The 23,661-nt window shown below is 40.1% G+C and overlaps 1 protein-coding gene across 4 annotated transcripts; it reads right to left on the bottom strand.

Moving 5' to 3' along the window:
* Positions 1-4,820: 4,820 nt before the first annotated feature.
* On the bottom strand, positions 4,821-23,355 carry Sirt2 (NAD-dependent protein deacylase sirtuin-2). 4 transcript variants are annotated; one of them, XM_022788302.2, is made up of 13 exons: positions 20,093-20,839; positions 14,589-14,691; positions 14,054-14,273; positions 11,456-11,779; positions 10,680-10,755; positions 9,132-9,293; positions 8,038-8,218; positions 7,701-7,851; positions 7,151-7,247; positions 6,809-6,907; positions 6,510-6,632; positions 6,320-6,386; positions 4,821-6,170 (listed from the first exon to the last, which is right to left on the bottom strand). In XM_022788302.2, the coding sequence occupies exons 4-13, from the start codon at positions 11,649-11,651 to the stop codon at positions 6,117-6,119; spliced, it is 1,206 nt and encodes a 401-aa protein (XP_022644037.1). In that variant the 5' UTR covers positions 11,652-11,779; positions 14,054-14,273; positions 14,589-14,691; positions 20,093-20,839; the 3' UTR covers positions 4,821-6,116. The 4 variants fall into 4 exon arrangements, with proteins under 4 accessions (XP_022644037.1, XP_022644038.1, XP_022644036.1 ...); XM_022788303.2 differs by lacking the exon at positions 14,589-14,691; XM_022788301.2 differs by lacking the exons at positions 14,054-14,273; positions 14,589-14,691; positions 20,093-20,839 and adding an exon at positions 23,222-23,355.
* Positions 23,356-23,661: the final 306 nt, after the last annotated feature.

Here is a 23,661-nt window from a genome sequence, read left to right on the forward strand (position 1 = left end):
ATGTTAAAGCATCGGACGATCCTAGGAGAGTCTCCGAGAACGCTAGCTAAGATCTTCTTTATATTTTTTGATAAATATTCGATACCTACTAAAGTTAGTTCCGCATCGACTCAGCCGTACTTAGGTAAGTTCAGAATTTCTGAAATTCAAGATATTTTAAACATTGATTTTATTGTCGCAGTATCAAATCGCTTACCACGCTTGCTTCTCTTGACTATGTAGCAGTTTTTTTAGCTTTTTTTTTTGCCTTTACTTCAAACAAATGCCGGTATAAAGAATAACGCTCAAGCTAAATTTTATGTGCTGTGGCATAATCTCTGTCTGACTTAAAAACTCTGTTTTTAAGGGGAATGGTTACGACCATATTACCTATTATGAGAGGACTCGATACTGATTATCACGAATATGTGTCCGTGTGTCCACGTACGTTTGGTGATCAGCTGTTGATGCACGTCTTACGTGCACTCACACATGCAACACGCTACGTATATGTGACGGTATAATAAGACACTCGTGAATGTGCTGGTGTTGGTATATATTCACTAGACCCTATTCACTGCCATTTAGAAAGTCGGAAGCGATCTTTTTTGAAGTAACCGATAAAATGATTACCGCATCGCAAGACCCCCAGAGAGTTGCTGCCAATTCAAGTGGTAAACATTAAGCTGTGTTAGGTGAATTGCTAGTTAGCTTATTACAACGAAAATTAGATTGCCGATAGTAACTGGCCAGCGGGGCACGCATTCATAGGTCATACCTACAATGTATTACTCCACTAGGAAGTATAGCCAGGGAAAAAATCGCTTCTCCCCGATGTGGATCACCTATCGATGTAGTATGTCGATGGTAGTAGTCTATCGCTTTCACCTGTTACTGAGAAAAGGCTAATTAGGTGTTACTTAGTATGATATTCTGTCTGGCTTTGCCTGTACAAATAACACCACTGACTGGAGCGCCAACCGACGCTAGGAAAGGTCAAGAGAAATCTAAATTTCTAAATAAAAAACTGAACGACGAATTTACCGTGATACCAAGTAAGTTAGAGGAAGGATATGATCGAAACTATATCCTACTTCAAGCTGATGCAATCACTTGGTCTTAACAACAGCGAACAAAGTTCTTAAGGCTTTTCATTTGTGACACAGGTATAATGCGCACATGACGCCTTTTCCAGGGCCTTTTTCAGTCAGTAATCAGTGTTTAAGTGTTCTTTCTGATTCAACAGTTATTGCGTATGGGCAAAGCGAAAATGATAGCCTGGTCTGAGATGCGAAGGGCAACAACTCCTGCTGTGACGCAGCCCCTGCCAGAAAGCTTCGCGCCAGAACTCCCGTTAGCTATTCATGGTTCGGTACACGAATATACCGTTGTACAATGAAAATCATCTATTACGCAAAGTCATAATCAAAGTCTGCCACATGACCTGTACGTTGTTTCGTATGTCCTTTGCTATCGGTTTGAGCAGAGCCAGCTTGCTTCGTCTCGAGAGAAACAGCTTATTTTCACGAAGCCTATGCCATCTTAATTCATATGGATGGCTGCCAGTATTATATGTTGGGTCAGCTTCTTGTTCTTCTTCGGAAGCATGAAACTCCATCAGCGAAGTTCAAGTGGACGATGTCATAAAATTTGTCGGACATCGAATTGGGGTCTGGAGTTCCGCTAACGGTTGAAGTTACCATTAACCTTTACATTGGTTTGCTAAATCTTCTGCTCGGAAAAGTATTCGCAATGATAGAAGTAACTAGTGTGTTAAGCTTTATCTAGAAGTTACATAATAAATTATGTGAAGCTTTGAAATAATTTGAGATTTATATTTGATAATAAACAAGTTAAAAATCTTATTATAACTATGTGGAGGTTCTCTCCGTCCCTTTCTGACTGTCGAACGCTTGACCTTTGGGGCAACTTTGCCACGGTCTTATTTGGCGATTTTTGTCTTATGCAATTGATTTTTTATTAGGCTTTTTACCTATGCAGCCTACGTTTGCTTGATCAAGACCCGATCAAGCACGGAACGCTGCCATTGTCTGTTAAATATTTCGAGCTTTGAATGTTCAGGGAGACCAGCCTAATTTCTATGCAGACACAGACTAATCGCAGTTTTTTTTTCTAAATAAACTAAAAATTATTTTCATTTTGAAAGCGAAAAGCTCAGTTAAGAATGTCTAACATTTTATTTAATGCTATTTTAGTCGCTTAGTAAATAACACCTATCCTAAGTGCTTAGTGGAGTGTTCATAAATCATAGCTGATCATTTAGTACCTGTTAACAACTCACAGAAATGTCATACTCGGCCACATCGGCTGTGTAAAAAGTCCTTAGAATTTGACATTAATTGAATAATAACTTTATTTCTGTGGTAGTATTATTACTATCTTGTCACCCTTGCCCGTCCTCACGGTGGAGCATTTAAGTTGCACTTTTCCACCAACTAAATATCCGTATAGAGCGTCCAAGTTAAGTTTCGCCTACTGCGGAGTAGTCCGTCTGACTTGCCGGTGCATAGGATGTGTTACGTCGTCCAGTTACATGTCATCTATTAGCCCACGCTGACGAGAGATTGCTAGAAGATGCATGGTATAGATCTTTTGCAGTGGACATATTTTCCATCCAGCAAGTACCGGTAGCGTTGCCTATTATGGTTTCTAAGAATTCGTCTGTCTGCTCAGTCCATCCGGAAACGCAGAACCTATTCCCCGTGCTATTTCGATCAATTTTTCCCTCGGTATCGGACGATGTATATGTAAGACTAATAATACACATCACTAACGTATCAATGTAGCGACAGTCGATTTCTTGGCTAGTTTTTCTCTTAATATGTGATCGGAATCTTGTTCTATTTCACCATATACTTTCCATATTCCCTTGTCCATGCATGTCCTTTGTGTTAACCATTAACTAAATGCAGTTGACAATAATCTCCTATATGTTGCATCTGTCGTTAAGAAAAAGGGACTACTACCCTGTGTGATCAGTGTCTGGGCGTATCGGTAGAAACAACACCAACGCTTACCCCCTACAGCTGACGCTCAAAGTGACTAGCTGCAAATTAATCACTCCTGTGGGACGGAAGGTCGGTCTTCTACCCACTCGAGCATGGCTCTATGACAACATCGTGTCGAGATCGGAGCATGATACCATCGGATATGTAAAACTTGGACCTAAAAAAAATTATCGGGACATATTTACATTGAAGAATAAGAGCAATACAAATAGTTACAAGTTGCTATTTCATATCAATCGAAGTGCTGGACTCGAACGTGAACGAACACCAGTTGGCGTAGACAGAGTATTACTGAAATCGGCCCCTAGGTTTGACTGCTGGAATAAGCGTATCGGCTCACCCTGTGTGGAAAACCGAGTTTCGGTAAACGTAACTCTACTTACTGCTGTGTTCATTTGAATAAATGTAAACCAACTCTTTTAGCAGATCTCCTAGTGTACGTTTACGATGTCCGTCTCTATACGATTTCTATTATTTCTTTTGAATCATAAATTAGGTAGTGGTCTGGTTATCACCATGCGAACGCTCGAATAGAAAAAATGGCCGCAATATATCATTTGCAATCGTTACAAAAAGGCTATATATATATATAAAGCGCTGTCGATTTCAGCCCACGAACCTACTGAGGTTCATCATGTCCGAACAGACTCACTGTCAACTAATTGAATCGATAGCAGCGTTCTGCGGGTGCACGTGTCCTTCGTATGAAGATATTTTAATAATGTCTTCTCTAAAAGCGAAGATGTTACTATTGCTTTTTCCGGTTACGCCGTGACTCGTATCTACAAGTGTGTGTATACAACCAAGGTAAGACATGAGAAAGGAAGAGGCATAGTTCTTTTCTAGACACATTTCTAGTACTGATTTAAAAGATCTCACTGAACCGCGCAGATAAATTGCGACTGACCATAGACCTATTCGATTCGGTAATTGCAGACCTTTTCATGTATGCGTATGTCTCACAACAGCGCCTGTGTTCAGGTTACTCCGAGAAGAGAGCAGAAAGCGCTGCGATCGTGATCTTGAAACAGAAGACATTTAATTAGTACGGTCGGTACTATTAGTAAAATTAATACTAATTCATTACACACGTCGTCGTATTAATTTACTGTGTGACAATTCTTTTCTTCTATTTCAGGTTCATAAAAATGTTCAAACTAAATACTGAGTTCTATATCTTTGGTACTGTTCGCATTAATACAATGAATATGAATGAAATGCTATTTAGTATTGTCCGGATCTCCTAGCGACAAAACGATACGTAAGCGACTTATTTTTTTTTTGTGAAGGCTATTGCGTACACTCGGTGCTATGGGCGCATGGGTATTGTAAAACCAATAAAATCGTACAACAATGCATACATCGGATGATCTTGACCGTCGTCACGGTGCCCACACAGAACGTTGTGTCATAGACGTTACGAGAGATTGATTATCCGTTAAGATGGGAATCGGACGACGGCAGTCACGGTGAAATAATCATCCCACAACACCGATCTGGGGCAAAAACAGGCTTTGATAGAGGTGTGTTTAGACAAGGAAAATGCCGTTATCGCTATAACACGAGGCCTCTGAATTAAGATTTTACCCCCGTGATAATCCTTGAAAGGGAAGTCCGTTTTCGTCGTCGAAGTAACTAGAAGAAACGCGAGTGTGCATACGAACTCCTTCCCCTACTTTGAAATTTCTAATCATCCGCAAACTAGACAACGGATAGAATTAAATTTTCCGGTCGCCATCCTCGACTCGGCTTCAATTGATTAAGGACGCTAAAGGTAAAGCTAAAATATTCAGTCCAGTAGAAGTCGTAAAATGAAGCTGTTGTTTAATTTTTATTTCTATTGTCCATAGTAAAGTCGTAGTTTAGTTATTTTTTTGTTTCCAACAGTTGTTAAATAAAGAGGTTCCACAAACTACACGGCTGTTCTGCTGAACCTAATAAACGCATTGAATCAACATTGACCTACACATTGATCAGCATCGCTCTACCATCCATCGATCGATGCGTCTGTTACAACGGTCGCCCAAAGACTAGCTGAAAATATCAGCATCATATATATGTAGTACACGTTATATGTAAGCGCTGTTTACATATTACCACCGATCGACCGCATTGACTGATACAAACAATCACCTACAATATTATATATAATCATTATTAATGATGACACTATCTTCTGTCTACTTACCAAGGGAAGATGGGGAAAAAGGCTCATTGTCTTTTGTTGTGGAAACTTTACCCCCAAGTCACCTGTTGTGGCTCGAGGTACTCATTTCTATCTAGATATATTTATCTTAATTTGTGTGGATTTTTTCTCATTTTCTGCTGCTGCTGTTTTTGCCTGCTACAGCCTTTGCCGTAAAAACCGAACTGCCAGTCTTTTGGTCGTTTAGATTTTCGTGGCCATCGTCTGTCCGCCCTGCTGTTTAGCCTTCGTACTCCGCCTCGCTATTTCTGCATTGGCTTATATTTCTCTAACTATGTTATACTTTGCTTGCATTTACCTGCTGCTGCAACTGCGCCGTGCTTATTGCCAGGATAACGAAGAGAAGATATCGGCAAGCGGACTGCGGCGAAACACCCATTCCCATCAACTTATACCATCAATGAAGATATTCCTTTCGTTCTGCACAACTTTGGCATCTATATCGACTGGCACTCGGCATATCTTTTTCAACTACTAGTATATGACATACTGCTCGTTCATGCTCTCCAACTACATCTGCGTTCCTTGCGCGTCGGCGTCCGGCTCATGCTCTCCAGGTCTTTTCGTGTTTATTTCGCCAAATGTATGTCAGGCCATTACTCTGCTTTCCGTTCCCTTGCCTTCCGCGTCCTTTATTTTCATCGTCAACATCACAATCGAATCATCATCATTTCCGTTTTCTTCCGGCTCAGTTCCGCCGTGGCGACAGCTTCCCCGCTAGGCCACTTGCTATCCGCATATTCGTTTTCTTAATGTACCGTTTACTAAGCGGCTATGCGTAGCTAGTGAAGAAAATGTTGCTCATCATTATGGTGTCGATTTCTGTCACTAGTAATATTCACTATATCTGCGGCTAACTGGTCGACAGGTATCGATACATACTGCTTCAGCGTAAGCAATTGTCAGTCCGCAAGAAGCGATTTTTCGTAATCAGCAATAACCCGCTTGAGGTCGGCCTGTAATTGAGAACCGTTGAAAGGGAAACGTGCTTAGCATTGTATTCCGTGTCACTAAACTTCGTATTTGTATTACTGGTTATGGTGTGAGCGTGCTAGCTACAACCATCCTGCAACGAATGACTGACAGAACAATGTGGATAACTCACCTGCCAACCCAGTCTGCGAGCAAGTTCCTCACAACCATCATCACAGGTGCCAAGCAAAGCTACGTCCCTGGAAAATCACATGAACAAGTCAAGTGGCAAAACGAAATTAGATCAATACATTCACAGATCCGTTGAAGTCGATCCCAGGTCACACTTGTGCTAATCGAGGCGTGTAAAGAGCAGTACTGACCGATAATTATTCTCAGAGTCGAAGTCCAAACCGCAGCCGAAGCCGAGCAACCGCGACACCAAATCCCTTGAATGACCACACTTTTCGAGGTTGATTAGAAGCCGAGGAACTGCCGAATGCACACTGCAGGTCCAGCCATTAGTAACACTTGGACCTATTCTACCAGGTCACGCTTCAGAATATTCCCTATCTATGCATAATAAGCTACCGATACTAAGATCAAGAGGTGAAAAAATAAATATAGCTTATGTTGCTATTATTATTATTAATATTGGAAAGCCACAGCACTGCTGGCTTACCGGTCGACGAGCCCTGCGAAAGGTTGAACTTGAAGGGATGTGCCAATGATGACTAGCAAATCGCATTTCGCAAAATCCTCATCTGCCAAACGGTAAAACCTGCGCAGAGAAGTGTATTTAACAAGCGAACAAACAAATCGTGCTACTAACCTGCAAAATATGATGATGCTATTATGTGAGTATCTTCCAGACTGTCCTTTGAGCCCTGACCTAAATCCTTGCCTCATAGACTAATCCTTGCCTCATAAACTAGCTAACGAATGTCTACAGTACGCGACAGGCAACATTGCAGTACGTCTATTTTATGGTCTTGCTTGGCCGTTAATCGCTAAGAGCTCTTACCGTTCAGGGAGGTTTTCTCCGAAAAAAACGATATCCGGCTTTACAATCCCTTTACACTTTTTGCATTTGGGAATGTTGTTCGGTTTGGCTATCTCCGCTAAAACATGGAAAAAAAAAGCTGACAGTTATAAGCAGACAACGGCTTCAGTAAGCGGAGAATCTTCGATGACTATGCATAAAAATGACATGTGCCAGATAAGTTCGCTGTCGCTTCATGTACAACCCATGTATAAGATAGTATAGTGAATTGCGGACGATGTGATTCAATCCTATGAATTAATTGATGACTAGGTAAGCATCGTCTGTTTATATTGGTTATCCGTTGGCTAAAGCTCTTGGCACACCCTCCTTGACAATTGTCTTTGACACTGTCTATGGCAAACACACGTGACAAATCTGTTTGCCGCTCTAAAAAACCGGGAAGGAAACTGTTTTTTTTCGTTCCTGCTGTAGTTATTGGTCGTCACGCACGGGCACGGTATGTTAGACACGCCTGCCAATTCACAGGAAGTTATCGATGAAGTAGTTCTATTCAACACGAGTCACCTACCTTTCATCCATTCGAACGTATGAGGTTCGTGACAATCGAGGCAATGCGACGTATGGAAGGTACCATGGGCTTCCACGAGTTTCGCGTCAGGAATCCCGGCTTCCCGTTCAAGCGTGTCGATATTTTGCGTGTAAAGACGGAGCAGAAGACCCTGTCAACCAAGAGTCGAATTGAAACCACGACCCTCGACGATGATTTCATGAGTACCAGTATTAAATAAGTATGCGAATAATATATGTACCCAATGATACCAGGCGCTACATGGATATTTATTACAACTTCAATCTTGGTCACGATCTTCGCCGTTCATTTCTAATGTATATTATTTCGCACAAACCTTATCATACATAAGTTTCAAGAAATGATGAGCTTTTGTAGGCTTAAGTTTTTTTGGCATAAGCTCTTTGGCTAGCTCGAAGAACGGCGCAGGATTTTTGTAGAAATAGCCGATATCGAAGATGGCTTCGGGAGATGGTAAGTTGAACCGACCTAACTTCGAATAGATACCCATCGACGGACTGCAATGAACGGTAACGATAAGGATGCATGCTAATCAGTCAAATGAATATATTCGTTTCGGCTTTATCGATGTTTATGACTTTTGAAGTGTAGATTTAAGTTGAAAAGAAAATGTTACGACGATAATGACAATTCTAGGAAACCTCTCATTGACTATAATGTTAGTCGAGACGAATGGCCTTTTAGAGCCATTTGCTCGACGTAGGTACTCAAAGCGTTTCGAAAAACGACTGGAAAAGCGGACGAGTTGCTTTCAAAAAAAAGGACGAAACAGGACTGTTTTCCGTATTTAAGAAACGGAGAGGACTAGAAGCACGGATACCCCTGCAATCATAGCCAGGCAAACTAAATAATCAAAGCAAGCTAGCAGACTTGAAATAATTAAGCGGGTTATAGGAAACATGGGGGCAACGAGATAACTGCAACTTAACACTAAAAATAATTAAAAATTAACTAGCATAGTATAAAAGAGGTCACACAAGAGCAGTATCGAGTTTAATGTTCAGACTGTGATTGATTGAAATTAATTTTGGTTCGTTTTGAAATAACAAGTCATGACCGCGGAAGGGGGGCAACATGAAGAACGGTATGCGTTAGTACCTGATATTATATGATATTGTTAATTTCAGTCTGCTGCAGTATGCAACCGCACGGCAAGTCTAGTCGTAGTATTTTCGGCATTGGCTATAATAGCAAAATTCTATGTAAATTTTTCAAATAACGTCGTCATATTAGTCATGACTTTCACCCTTGGGCATTCTTCTTGATTACGTCAATTGCATTTCACCGATCACAGCTACGCGACGCCACCAACTCATTCCATCTATACATACCTAGATATAGATAATTGTTCCAAATTGCCCAAATGGGGCCACTTGAGGATGATTTTGTCAAAGGTAAGGGGCAGCTTACCTTCTGAAGTCGGGAATGCCTGCAGCTGTCGAAATGCCAGCTCCAACCATAAAAATCACATTGCGGCACTTGTCACTTTGAATGTATTTTACCACCGATTCGAGGGTAGGTTCCTCAAGGAAATGCGCTGGCTGCGATGAACAAGCCGTTCCGGAATGGTCTCTGCGGAAACAGACGAACAAAACATTTGAAAACAAGCAACCACAATAATGACATAGCCATAAGACAAATACGATTGAAGATTACTGCACAAACTTATAGTCTTCACCGGCGACCAGTACGTCTTCGTGTAAGTTACTGGGGCAAATCCAGAAGTGGAACGTAAACACTTCAAAAATTTGGCCATATTTGTCTATTCAGCTAGGCATTCATGCACACAAAGTTGGTTGAATAAACGCAAAGTACCTTCGAAATAAACGGTATAATCTGGACGTTTTGCCCATTCCAGCAAGTTTTGGTAGTTAGATATGTCGCTTTCCAGTGTTTTCTACGATTGTCAATATGAATTTTAACACTCATATTACATCACCCATGACAAACGAGTTCGACTGGCCGCCTGCCAGACTACATACTTTTTCGTTGTTTTACCTTAAAAAGGCCCAAATTTACATATATATTATAGACTATTATAGCGTAGGATCAGCATAGGATCTTGCTATTGGGCAGTGTTGGTACGTGAGCCCACATTATTGAACTGAGCATGGCGAGCCAACTTAGTGTGTCCATCGGGATTTGTCAGGCAACTTATAAGAGGACACACGTAGAGGAGTAAATTGCACAGAAATTTTACTTTAATTTCATAAATAATAAGCTTGTTAGGGATAGGAAGAACGACCTTTGACAATTTAATAGATGCATTTAATAAAAAGAATCACTGTTGTGGGAAATACTAGTAACCATGACGCCGTTAGGGCTTGTGCGAAGTGCGCGTTTTTACTACCACAAGTTCTGGGTTCCACTTTACTCTTATTCTTAGTTTAATCTGAAGCAATTTTCATAGTTCTCATAAACTGATGCACACATTCATAAACATTTAATAGCTATAGACAAATTGTCTTCTTTTACAACACTACGTAATTGCTCTGCTTTCACATTATGCTTTGTTATTCCAGTCTCTCTGAATCACAATTTTCCATATGAATAGCATACAATAAATCAAGCGACACGTCCAGGAGTAGAAATGTAACGAGATCGGTCGGTGACGGCACCTAGAGAATTATTATCGAAGTATAAACTTGACGCAGGATTAGAAAAAAAAAATAACAAACAACCCATTTGGGAGTGGAACACATAAAAAACCCGGTCATTATTAGAGGAATGATTGGAAACTTACCATCCAACCGTCTGCTACTAATAAGCACTGCATTCATCTAATGATACTGCTCTTGAAAACCCTCATCGTACCGAATCGCGTTATTCCGTCCACAGCATCTACTAGTAAGCGTTTGTATGATTGGTATCTATATGGGTTTTACTTTGTATTGATGTAGCAGTTCACTAGAACGCTAAATGGCGGTAGAAAAATTATTTAAATCAGCCAATGCTTGCCTTTCAGAAGAGAAGCCCAATTTCCGAGACAAATAATTGGATATGTTTGAGATAAAATCCTCCTTTTGGCGGTCATCTGCGCGAAAAAACAGTAGACAAATGATTATTAATAACTATAATAACTAGATAGAAGTGGCTGAAGGACTCTTTGAGCCGGCACAATTCGTTGGTTTTATTCTTAATGATTTGTTTCGTCGTTGTCGTCATCAGGAAGCAGCACTACTCCATGAAAAAGCTCTCCCAATTCACAGATATGGTATTGTGTAAAATACTTTCTTCGGGATATTCACGACTTACAAATCACCTATATAAATATCTGCCTGAATCTATAGGAGGCTTCATGGGTATAATCCTTTTAAAGGTGACATACAAAGTGCTTCTAAGTAAACAGGTTATTGTTCTTAAAGGAGTCAAAAATCCGTTGTATTAGCTCACATGGCCTGCTGTACGTAGGTCAGACTGTGTCTGCTTACTCTCGAAGATGTCATGTGAAAGACAAAAAAATAGAGGTGGGAACTACAGCGTATGCAATTATGTTATGCTCAAAGAAGAAAAATATATAGCTATTGTTGTAAAAACTTGATTTAGTATCAGCTCCCCGATTAGATAATTGCGTATGAATGTTACGATGCACTACTTACAATACGACGTTCTACGATAAAACGGAGCGTTCACTGTCTTTGATAGAATTGTTCTTCATTCTGTTTATATGCATGTGAAAAAGTTCCGAATTTATTAAAGTTCTAATTTATTAAAAGGAACAGCCATCTTCCCACCTTTTTCAGCGGGGCTATTTGGTGGCGAAGTGACATGCGGCTTCTTGCAGCTACCACCGAGGCACGAAGTAGTTCGATCTTCAGACGAGGTCCGGGAGAAAGTTGGCGATGGTGGCTCTAAAGGACTAGCTCTGCTACTGCCGCTGGCTCCAATCACCTGCAGCAAACCTGAAGATGACGCACCTCCTGAAGCCATTTGATCTGCCCCTGAAGCCGTGCTATCATCAGAACAAGCTGTAGCCGAGAAAGCCTGCTGCGTTGATTTACTTTTGTTCTCGGCTTTATGACCGGAGCAATCGTTGCCTCTGTCGAGACTATGGTCTCCTGAAATAAATATGAATTTCGAGGGTTCAAAAGAGAAAACAGCTATTATTATTACTATATAAGGATCTAATCTAAGGAGCAAATTTACAGCGTATTTGAATAGATGGCCGGGCGATTTCTCCACGAAAACAAGTGGAAGTACGCCCGATTTTAAAGAAAAGTAAAGTATAACTAATGATCCACACCCGAATAAATATTTCGAGTTTTATGTCCGATGATGCCTCTAGGCATTGCCTCAGACGACTGGCTCCCAGCAAAAAAGCAAATGTGTCTACGCCCGTTTCGAACTCAGAATATCTCACGTATTCCTACCTTAATAAGCAACGACACTGGATCTCGTCTGTATAATTCTCCTATTGCGACTTAACGAATAAATTTCATTGTCCAATTCGTAAGTCGCTATTCTGTTATCATAAATTTCACACCTACAATTCATAAATGTAACATAAATAGTGTGACGTATTTATAAAAAGAGATTTTCTGCATTACTCTGACACCATAGTTCTTCAACATGGTAATAGAACATTCGCAGAATTTTTACTCACACAATTCTATCTATGTTTTCATTCGTAATATACCACGTAAACCACGTTAGACTATAGCGACTACTAACTCGAGACATGTACTTTACAAGGTTGCAAACGCAACACGATATGGCCCCATATTCTACCCAACAAATTTTACGATCGATCTAAATTTACGGTACGGAAAAGCTATCTGACTAGAAATTCGGAGCTAGGGCTGGATGTCACAGAGAGTTATAGATTGTGCGCGACTTAACGAAACTTCATCGGGAAACAGAATGATACATGCAGCTCAGCGTGAACCGTACTCCATCTATATCTGGACGTCCGTGACAAACAGGCTAAACAGCTACAATCGCACATATGAATGAAACACAGAATAAATGGATTTTAAGGACTCGTATTCTCACAAGGAGTAACCAAAAGTCTTCAAGAAACGAGCGAAACATGACAAATATCGCGCAAGCTTTTTTTCATGCTCGCCTTACAAAGCTCAGCTGAAATTTTTAAAGACGGATTTCGGAAGCAAGCATATGATTCGTAGAGGGCGCCGCACCGCGCATTTGGAAAACAATCAGTATGTAGCACCAGTGGTTCGGGTATTATATAATAAAATGATAATAATAACAGCTAACGCGTCCACTGAGTAAACTCATCACATAATACTATTACCCGATAGTACCGTAAATATTATTATATATCGTTTGAGTATCCCCTTCACTGCCTCTTTGAGAAAGCTTATGTGTACTGCATGACCGATTAGTCGGGTGTTGCGCCCGAGGAAGCAGGATGAGTCCAGTAGCTCATCACCTGAAATGACCCCAAAATGATTGATAATCCATTTGGCGGACTTCACGAGTATCCTGAAAAGGCCCCGAATCAATGAATCAAGTTTTCCTTCCATAATATGCCTGCATGCTGTCATTAACCCGAAGTGGGAACTTCGGACAAAGATCCGAACTACCCAAGGAACGTCTTAACAATTACTAACGTAAGCATCTTTGACTGCAAGCTTAGCTAAACCCTTAATGGATTAGCTAAAAGAATACGATTAATATGTTGCTTTACTGCCAACAAAAAAACAATAAATAATTGACCGAAACAATGGACAGATTATAATAAAGGCCTTCTTATAGTACGGGAATGCTATGCTTGTAAACGAAAACGAAAAATGAAATCATCATTCCTTGGGAAGCCCAATTATATTCCTGTTTTTTTTTTTTATGAAAAACGAGATGCTCGAAGTTTTTGTCTTGAAATCAAAATATTTAAACACATCTGCATTAAAAAGTGACGACTCTCGTCTCACCTGTTCAAACGTCTGTTTTGTGTGTTCACGTTATACAACATTATTCAATCTCTGACGTTGTGTGCATGTACACTGTATTTGAACCTGGGTAACGTTATGCGTTTCTAAGTTTACTGGGAGAATAAGTTACTACTGTACTATCACTGGGACAAGTTTGCTTGGCATCGAATTCATAGGGCAAAACAAGTAGCGGTTGGGGTCAGGCTCGATAGCGGAGAAATCTCATTGTTGAATTCCTTTGGTATACGTTTCATCGGGCTGAAAACTCGACATATTTTCTTACAAAAAAGCGGGATATGATCTGTCTAATTGTATTATTTACTACGATGTAATCCCATTAAAATCAAGCACTGGAGGTTGTAAAGTTGGAATGCATAGCTTAGATCTCGCAGAAGGATAGTTCCTCATTGGTATATGATGGTCATGACCGTTTATATTTACCTTAATGAGAAAAAAACTTGAATTGCCTTTTGTGACAGTAGGCAGGACACGGGACCAGCAAGCATTAAGTGTCGGGTTAGATCCCTATTCGACGATCCGTTTTCACGAACTGTTTTAGTTTTTAATTTCTGTCCGCCACTAATAACTTATCATTAGTCTGAGTATTACTACGTTGACTACTGACGATGATATCATCAAACATATGAGACGAAGAAATGCACTGAAACGAGAAATAGAGTGTTATCAAAGCAGTTGCAAAATTTCAGCGGGTCTTCGAATGTCTCACAGCGACATATTTTTTCATTAAGATCTCGTCCCTAGCACCTTAAGTTTAATGGGTCAACATATTTGACCCACTGCATGAAATAGTAAGCAATTTTTGCAAGGTTGTATCTATTAGTTGACAGCAATAGTGCTTGTAATTCCTAGAGAGCTGCATTGGCTGAAATCAGCTCAGTGAAAAGTACAACATATATTTCTCGGCACAACGCGACAAAACGTTTTCAAATGAATCTATATTTGCCGCAGAGCTTACCGTACAATCTCTGCGTAGAATGACAGTAAACAAGCATTTACTTCAACGCTTTCAGGTGCCGTACATGTCCAGTAAAAGTATCTCTTTGAACTCCAGCAGGTACCTGCACCAAACATCATTTTGAAGTGCATACACTTAATAATTAACCACATCTAATTAACATCGTGTACGATCAGCAGCAGCAACACAGCCCTTAACTTTTGTACTTTATAGCAACCTGTTCAGTTTTACGGTTGTAGTCCAAGTGCCTTAAGTATTCCGAATTGAGCTTACGTATTAAGCATTTTCCTATAAACTTCTCACTTTTAAATTCAAAACACAAACGGAATAACTAGAGCCCCGTGGTGACGGAAAATATTGTCAAGAAACGAACAAGGTTCCTACAACAATAATTCATCATAGCATTCGATATAATATATCTACACAGGCAGTGGGTGATCTGGACACGTACTCCAAAAATGGTCCTTCACCTTAACGATTCCAGCTATACTATGCTGAAAGAAATCAAGTAAACTGTAATACTACAGCACGCTTCCTGTCTACACAATCAGGTAACGGACTTCCCGTTTACTGTCCAATACGTAAAAACGACGACACGTCGACGTTTCGCTACTTTTTGCGCTCTGCGATTTTCATCGTCAGGCGTAACCAGATCAGCACCAGATGGCTCAGTGGGCTTCGCAGACGCTTAGTCCAACTCCAGGCAAGGGACTTGGAAAGGGTATCACTTAAACCAGGAAAGGTAAGCTTTCCGCAAGCAAACAGATAAATGGCGTTTCACGTCAGGCGCTCCTTGGGGCGAGACAAATGATAAATTCGTTCGGTCTGGTGCTTCGCCGACAACTTCAGATGCAATGGGTTGGTAACTGAGCCCGAGAACGAAGAACCAATATACATTGTAGCTGAAGAGGTCCTCCCATAGCGGGGTTTCATAGCTATGGCTATAGCTATGCCCAGATGCCGATTCTCCAGGACCGGACTGGCTCAGTAAGCGGTTGTAAAGAGAAGTAGAGCTAGCGACAAACAGATTAAACGAAGAGGTTTTCAAAGAAAGGTTTGAGAGAAATAAAGAACGATAACACTAAGACCCACAAGAAAATCCTTACTGTTGCATCAGCATCCTTCACAAGACTGCTGCAAGCACCCACGACTTAATGGCACTGCGTTCATCTGAATCGTCCTGGCTGCGCTGGGGGAACAGCCAAACAGGGGAGCACTTAGCAACAGACAACAGATTCTATCCGAGATCGCAACATGCTACAATTTTTTTTCCTGTGTCGCATCCTCCCTAGCTGTGTATTTTGAATTCATGCATAGTGCCGTTTCGGTATCGGGATGCCGATATTGGTTCTTGGATAAGTTTACAAGAATTGCGGGCTAATATCCGCCTATCAACAGTTCAGCAGAAGAATTAGCGCTTCTGTGCAACGCATGAGATGGGACCGACAATCGGGCTGCTATTACGATACTGTGGAATAACTGTAAGCTTCCGAGATCATTTAGTTGCCGAAAAGTTTCGAGGCAGGACAGAAAGAAGCTTGTGAGGTCATGAATCTGTAAGCGGCCAATATGGCGAGACACCAAGAACGGTTGCTTTAGCTGTCCAGGTCATCCACCCTTGGTTCCATATGAATGAGTGCAATAGAGTAGTAACATAACGAAATCTTTGTTTACTTAATTATTGAAGGATCCGCCGATAGATATTCGCTAACCATCGCTCTTGTGAACATTCATACTTCGACTTCACGTTGAAAATCCGTTCATCTACTTAAACCTTCGAAGATCAGAACACTATGATAATATTAACTATAATAGCACTGTTAGACCCCAACTGCATTAACAGGCCGCCTTACTAGATTATAAAATTAAATTGGTTAAAGCCTAAGGCTTTAAATGACCGAAATTCCTTCTATTAGGGACGCAGGAAACGAACAGACTTCAGCTGTATTCGATGCAGCTGAGTTCAAGCTACACACAACTCAGATGATTACAAAGGTAACTACTTTTATTCTAATCCATACTTCATTTAACGGACTCCTAACTTGTTCGTTGATCCATGCCATTAAAACTTTCCGCTTCAACACATCGTTGGACGGCTGAAATATTTGTGTCTAAACCCGCTGGATTTCGTATTCACTAATGTTATACAGTTCATTAACCATCGAGTGAGGTGGTGACATTGAGACTCGTTTCCTTAATAGATGCTCTAGGGTTTTGTATTATGTTTATTAGGTTAGACATAGCCATTGAAGCCAAATCTTTTTATCCTAGCCACCTTATCACAGACCAGTCTTTGAAATATGATGTACTAAGTGATATTCAAGAGCAAAGTGATCCACGTTTTTGCTGCGACGTTGAAATATAAAAGAGAGGATGCGTAGATTCGTCTTCTTTGTTCTCCCCCTTTATTTATAACTCCTTTGTTTGAACGTTACGTTTCACTATTTCATGTCTATCTATTTTATGTAGATGCACATTCATAAATATTTTTCTATATATCTACCATCTATTTTATAATATAGGGCCTGACCGACTTAACCATGCTTGTTTTTTGTGCCTCGTAAAATATAATGTTCACAAACGGGTAGAGGAATTATACGGACTTATACAAAATATATTATCCGCATGCAGTTTTATCCTTATGGTTTTTCAAAGCGAGCAGCTTTACGTCCCATGGAACAAAAAATTGACCACTCACCATAAGACTCGCTCGCCCATATTTTGCGGCAATACACCACCATTATAGTTTTATATTAACTAGAAAAACGCGACACTCAAGCTAGGAAAAGCTGAACTATCATCGCGTTAAACGATGAACCCACTGCATTATATCTCTGCTTTCTATATATACATATACATATACTTCTGCTCGGTTTTCTAGTATTGAAACGTTGCGGTTTGGACCCTTACAACCTGTAAAAGACACGCCTATGCTCTGAACATGTGACCAGCAAGACCCTCAGTATAATACGCTCAGGCTGATCGAAGCTAACGAGACAGATAATCGACAACACTAAATTACTGAGCTTTATAGAAGCCGGGACAATTACAGGGTAAAAGCAGAAAAGACAACTACTTCAGCGGTTGAAGGATCGTTTTATCATTTGACTACGCAGAGTGCGCGAGCGGTTCCTTATTAATTTCCGATAACGCAGATAACGTTGTCTTGCGTGAAACCATTTTTCTTGTTACTATGATAAACCAAATCATATTATTTAGTAACGCGCTCTGAGAATTGAAAAATTACATTAAACTGTTACCGTTATCTGTCTGTCGGATTTTTCGTTAAATATAACAAAAACTAAGCAAAAATATTTTGTTACTTTTCATGTAAAAAAAAGATTTTTTTTTGATAATTAGAAACGCGTTGAAGTGTGTGATTGAAGCGTCTCGCTAATAAGAATTGTGCCTGAAGTCGATTGCTATTTTTAATAAGGTACGGCCCAGCGGGGGAGCTTTTTGGGCAAATAGTACATTAAAGTTCCATTTCTAGTATACCAGATATATGCCGCTTTCAATAATGCCATTGGACTTAAAGGTATGTATGTGGGTTGATTATGCATGCAGTTGGACTCGCAATAGTGAACGTTGCGTAGAGCTGGGAATTTGATCTAACTCCTCTAATGTTTTTGCACATACCGGTTGACCATGTTTCCCGTTAAAGACACATTAACTACGTATCTGTCATGAAATGTTACTCTGAAATTAATTAACAGAGTGTATACTATGGTCCCATGATTACAACGTGAAATCCCAGTCAAAACAGCCAAATACTGTACAAATATAGCAAAGAAACGAGGGTTTCCTAAGATAGAGTGAGCATGAAGGAACTCATAAGGCCACAAATAATTGATTAGGAAAAAGTTTTTCTTGACTAGGCTTATATTAGAAACAGCTAGATTTCTTTCGGAAGCGAAAATTTCTTAGGATCTGTCACAGACAGATAGAATTGACTATTTGCAATAAAATATAACTTTCACCAGTAGCCCATCGATGCTCACGCTATGATCTACATCATAGAAAGCAAAAACAATTTGGTAAATTTGCAAAAATAGTTTTAATTCCGATTTTGTGACCTATCCTAGGCTGGGAACTGAGTACCCGTATGTGCCTTTATGTAAGCTCACTTGAAAATGGATCATTCATTCGTTACGTTATTTTGGAAGCAAATTTTTTAAATCGCCCGCCTCTTCTAGTTCTGTCTCCACCACGGTGGCGACATTACAGGGTACGGCATCTAAACGGAACTTTCTCTTACGGTTTGATTGTATTTGAATGAGGTATATTTTAGCGAAATTTCTACATGCATTAAAAACGCCATTCGTGCCATGTATATTCAACCGATGTACTATTTACCGCAGTTGCAGCTTAAACTCAAGACCTTAATTTTTCACCCGACATCTTGAAACTAATCCTTTTTAATCCGCAAAGAACTTTTTAATAGTAACCCTGAGCCAAGCTTTATTAGTAGGTAAAAACTTTTTGAGGTGTTACTTAAATGCACTAAATACAAAAAAATTAGCAAAATTACGTCTTAGGATGATAGCAGGTCAAAAATCTCAAAAATATTTCGAGAGCTTCCCTAAATTTATAAAAGTGCAAAAAGGCGTAAATTACCTAGAAAAAACTAACCTTTGCAGTTTACCTAGGCGACCCAATTAACAATTGATATTTTCATTATTCATCAAACGATTTATTCATCAAAATAACCGTTAATTTTTGTATCAAAAATAACTAAACCTAAAATCTATTGAGAATCTTCCGATTTTTCCTACGGAAATTTTTCTTGATTTTTTTTAAACCGCATGAAAACTGGCAATATGAATCTATTGTACAATAGTACATTTTTGCTTAGTTTGTAGAAACGATGTATGACTTTGTATCTTAGTTAGTTTGCTAGTGCTGCTCTTGAAAAAAAAAAATCAATTTTCGTCTTATACCAAGAATGGTGCATGAGCGCATGTCCGTAACGACACACAGTCTACTAAAATGTCGAATCTAACTGATGTACCCTATATCATAAAAATATTAGGTATCGATAATAGCAATAAGTCATTAATAAAAAAAAAAATTGTTGTTGTATAACATGAAACGACTATTTTCAAAGTCAGCTCCTCAAATGATCCTTATTTGCCTCGCAGACGCAACAGGTTCAATGATAGCACACAAGATTGATTAACGAATGTCCAAAAGCACTATCTTTTAGTTCTTCATAGATATCCCTACTTAGCTAACGCTGGATATATTTCTAATCCTTATTATGTCGTTCTGTTTTATAAGTCATCCATCATTATTCCTCTACGTGTGATACAAAACATTCGATATTTAGTCGTATGTAATTACGATATTTATTCTCTATATATATATACGTATATAAATAGGACTATAGTGACAATAATCATGACGGACTCAAGCTCAATGGAGACTAGTATAATGGATGCGTAAAATCATCAATCCTAATTTAGACAACACAATTAGCCTGCTATTTGTTTCGAATTGCTTACCCATGACTGACGGCGTTTCCCACACTTCTTCAGCACCTGCTTTAATAGCGTACTGAGATGACACTGGAAACCTTGCAATAAAGGAGTACAAACTAGTAATCCGTTTAGTCCATTTGATGAAAAAGCAGTTTTCGTATCGGTGAGGGAAAGGTCCGTCTTTTCGAATAAGTGTCGTCGAGACGACACTACCGAAACTAGCCGACAACTGTCCCCGATCTGTCCGTGGACAAGGTAAAAGAAATACTGTCAAACCGATTTGCCTGCTAATTCTTTCGGCTGCAATTCGCATGGAAGCTTAGTTCCATACAACCTTCACAAGACACCAAACGACCTCATCAACGCAGGCCACCAGCTGACCCGAACACTAAACTTAGTAACCCTGTCTGGCTTACCACGGGTTCACCAGCCCTCGCTAAATCGCGTTCTTTGACCAACACCCCACACACCCAGTGCACCGCGGGTGTCAAACAACATTCCTTGTCTCTGCTATGTTTTGAGCAGTTGGCAAATTTGTCCTCGAAAATTATTCGCTTTCTGTGCAGGCTTCTGTGTTTTATCCTATAGGGTTTTTGCGTGTTTCCTTCAGTGAAGAGTCACTCAGTCAGCAGCCGAAAACAGCAGTTTAATGAATCTAATCATTTGTACACAGTGTGAACACAATGGTCTATCCGATTTCCCAATTTGATGTCACCAGCTCACTCGCATTCTCTTCAACCGTTGGGTCTGAGTAGACAACTGCTATGACTTATCCAGCGGAACTAGGAACAAGCGGATGAAAGCCAGCGCGGGCCTCTAACAAACTGCCCGAACGAGGCACAAACCAGCTACCCAACGGTGCTAAGAATGTTAAAAAGAAGATAGGCGAGAGGGTGTCTTGTGTAGATCTCGAGTAACTTTTACTGATTGTAAAGAATATATCGTTAAGTATACGGACATACATTACGATGTCTATGCGACAATGTGTCGATTCTGTTAGGACAAGCAATAAAACACCTATATATTGAATTACAAAACAAGACAAAGTAACACGATTAGTAAAACGCCTGACTTAATTGTATAATAAAGGGTCGGAACACGCGGTTCTCAGCCATACGTTAAGCCAAAAAGCACCTCTGCAAAAGCTTTGTTGAGTGAGCTTTTGTCTTAACGTGCCCTTACACTACATTACAGATAAGAAGATAGATTCTACATAGATGTTGCGCCAATAGCATGGCTCTCTGATGCTACGAAATGGGTTGATATTTCGACTTGCATGTGCCTTGAAAGGAACACCATACTTACTCAGCGTAATGGGGTGACTGGGCCCAGCCTCTGATCAGAGGAGACCAATGCTATGTAAAGTCACGCCAACCAAACGTCAATGGCACATAATTTATTTGAAACCAGAAATTTATTTGGATATCTAACATGTATGGCTCAGCGCGTCTTCATACCGCTGCGCGAGTACCAATGCTACGCTAAAGTCTCTGCTGGTGCTGTAGCCAAGGGAGAGCGGTGTTAAATTGATCTCTCTTAAAATAAAAAAAAAAAAAAACAACGAAATCCCTGACGCTGACGAAAAACGCTGACTTGTTTGGTCGAAGTGATTCTAGAAAACAGTGAAAATCTATCTTATCGTCTAAAACAGTGAGTTTGCTACAGTAAAGCACTATCAATCGTTAATGCTGACTTCTGCATTCTGTTGTTGTTCATTAACCCGGCACGAAACGAACTTAGCAAAGGATAAGTAAATGGTAATTTATCAATGAAGCACATGTGGAAATTATTGTGCAGCGTAATGTCCAAATTATTATCTGTGTATCTCAGGAACAACGACTTCTTCGAACAGCGACATACTACATTTTGAATATCTTGTCGGTTTGAATTAGCATCAGCTCCATATAAAAGATCAAATATATAGATATAATGATCAAACTCGGCCTTCATAAAGCTAGGACCAACAGTGCTTAGCCCATTACAGCGCACAGCGTCGTGCCTGGTGTCACTTAATGGCTAACGTTAAATTTTCTAAAAAAAATTTCACCGTCTGAGTGGTATAGATCGAATAGTATAGCAGAATAGTCACTGATAACGACATTACTTGATTAAATAAATTATATTGACTTGACACTTAACATATTATCTCATAGTTCATCGTAATCGTAGTGTAAAAATCTTATTTTACAAATTCAGATTTGCAAAGAGTGGCATCTTTTGCAAGGATCTTCGTGTAAACGTTTGGAATACATTAATTTTAAACTTTCAATGTTCCACGAAGATTTTCGGTTTACTCTGCATATATACTTCTGCTATTGTTCAGAGAAACATTTTGATGATCAGAAAATATTGTTTTTTCTTAAGTGAAATATTTTACAAACTCAAATCTACCCTTTGTTCTTCGCGCATTATCAGTTGTCTCTTATGGTGTCGTAAAGTTACACGTCTATTCTGTGACGCTGAATTTCAGTCCAGTAAATCCGCGGGTTCCGTCGTTTAGGCGAATTCTTCGGGAGCGGAACGCCTTTTCTTGAAGAATTTTTTTCGTCTGCCGTCTGCTCAAGCAGCTGAACTGAGAGGCGAGCCGAGCCGAAGGTAGTGGCTGGATGCGATGGTGGAAAAGGAATTGTCGGTACACGACCGACAACAACTAAAAGAAGAGCGGGGCAAATAATAGAATGATGCTCCACCATTTCCTGCTCTGTGCATTGAGTTAGTCTACGGCTCTGCATAGATCGGACTATTCAGATTTCCTGTGGATCATAGTGTTCCATACCGACGAGTAGTCCCATCTCGCCACTCGTTTCTAAATGTTGGTCGCTGCTGTTGCGACGGCCGCGGTAAACCTTTGCGCAATAAAGCAGACGGGCTGTCAAACTGTTAACTGCAGGCCATAAGCGTTTGCCATCGCTATATCGGCTAGATATCGGTAGGAACGGTAAGACAGCATGTTGGCAGTAGAATCACTTGATAAGCGGAAGATAATTGCAAAGCAGCAAGACTTCAGCTGGCTAATAAGAAAATGATCAAGACATAAATGCCCTTACAACGAGCGCTTTATCTAAGGATCACCGAATCAATCCAGTGGAGTGAGGAAAGGAGAAAATTGTAGGAGTTTATTCGATAAATACCTAAGATCAGTTGAAGACTTACCGTGGCCTCCAAATAGAATACGCAGGACAACGAGCGGTCTACGGAGTCGAGTTGGTCTCACCATTAAACCGTGCAGAAAGACACGCCGGGACAAGCAGTGTTACGTTCCACTGAAAAGAAACAAGAGTAACTGCTTAACCTTCTATATCAGTGCAGCGACTTTTGATCTTTTTTGTTTTTCGATCATGTACCTCTGCTTAGGCTGAGTTCGTTTAGCGTGCGGTACAAGAAAACCTGTGGCTCAAACAGCAAGCAAAGTATCTTTGTCCGTTTTATCATTTCGTGACTGGCAGTAATCGCTTACCACCAGATTTTGTTCATTTTGAATACTCGTCACCTCCTGAAGTTTCCAGGAAAATGTAAAAATTAAGGATTTCACATGGACAGGCGATGACGACAATAACAGTAATAATGTGAGTTACTTCCCCTCCAGCCGTGAG

This window comes from Varroa destructor, unplaced genomic scaffold (genome assembly GCF_002443255.2).
Source record: "Varroa destructor unplaced genomic scaffold, Vdes_3.0 BEIS01000001.1, whole genome shotgun sequence".
Classification (NCBI taxonomy): domain Eukaryota; kingdom Metazoa; phylum Arthropoda; class Arachnida; order Mesostigmata; family Varroidae; genus Varroa; species Varroa destructor.

What these genes read in the sequence shown, in the direction of transcription:
- Sirt2 (XM_022788300.2), bottom strand. Translation starts at nt 20,381, where the DNA reads ATGCGAATTGCAGCCGAAAGAATTAGCAGGCAAATCGGTTTGACAGTA. An exon ending in GGAAACGCCGTCAGTCATGG is followed by an intron (nt 11,780 to 20,092) that starts GTAAGCAATTCG and finishes TATTTATTTCAG; the next exon opens with GAGACCATAGTCTCGACAGA. An exon ending in CTCGCAGACTGGGTTGGCAG is followed by an intron (nt 6,171 to 6,319) that starts GTGAGTTATCCA and finishes TCTCAATTACAG; the next exon opens with GCCGACCTCAAGCGGGTTAT.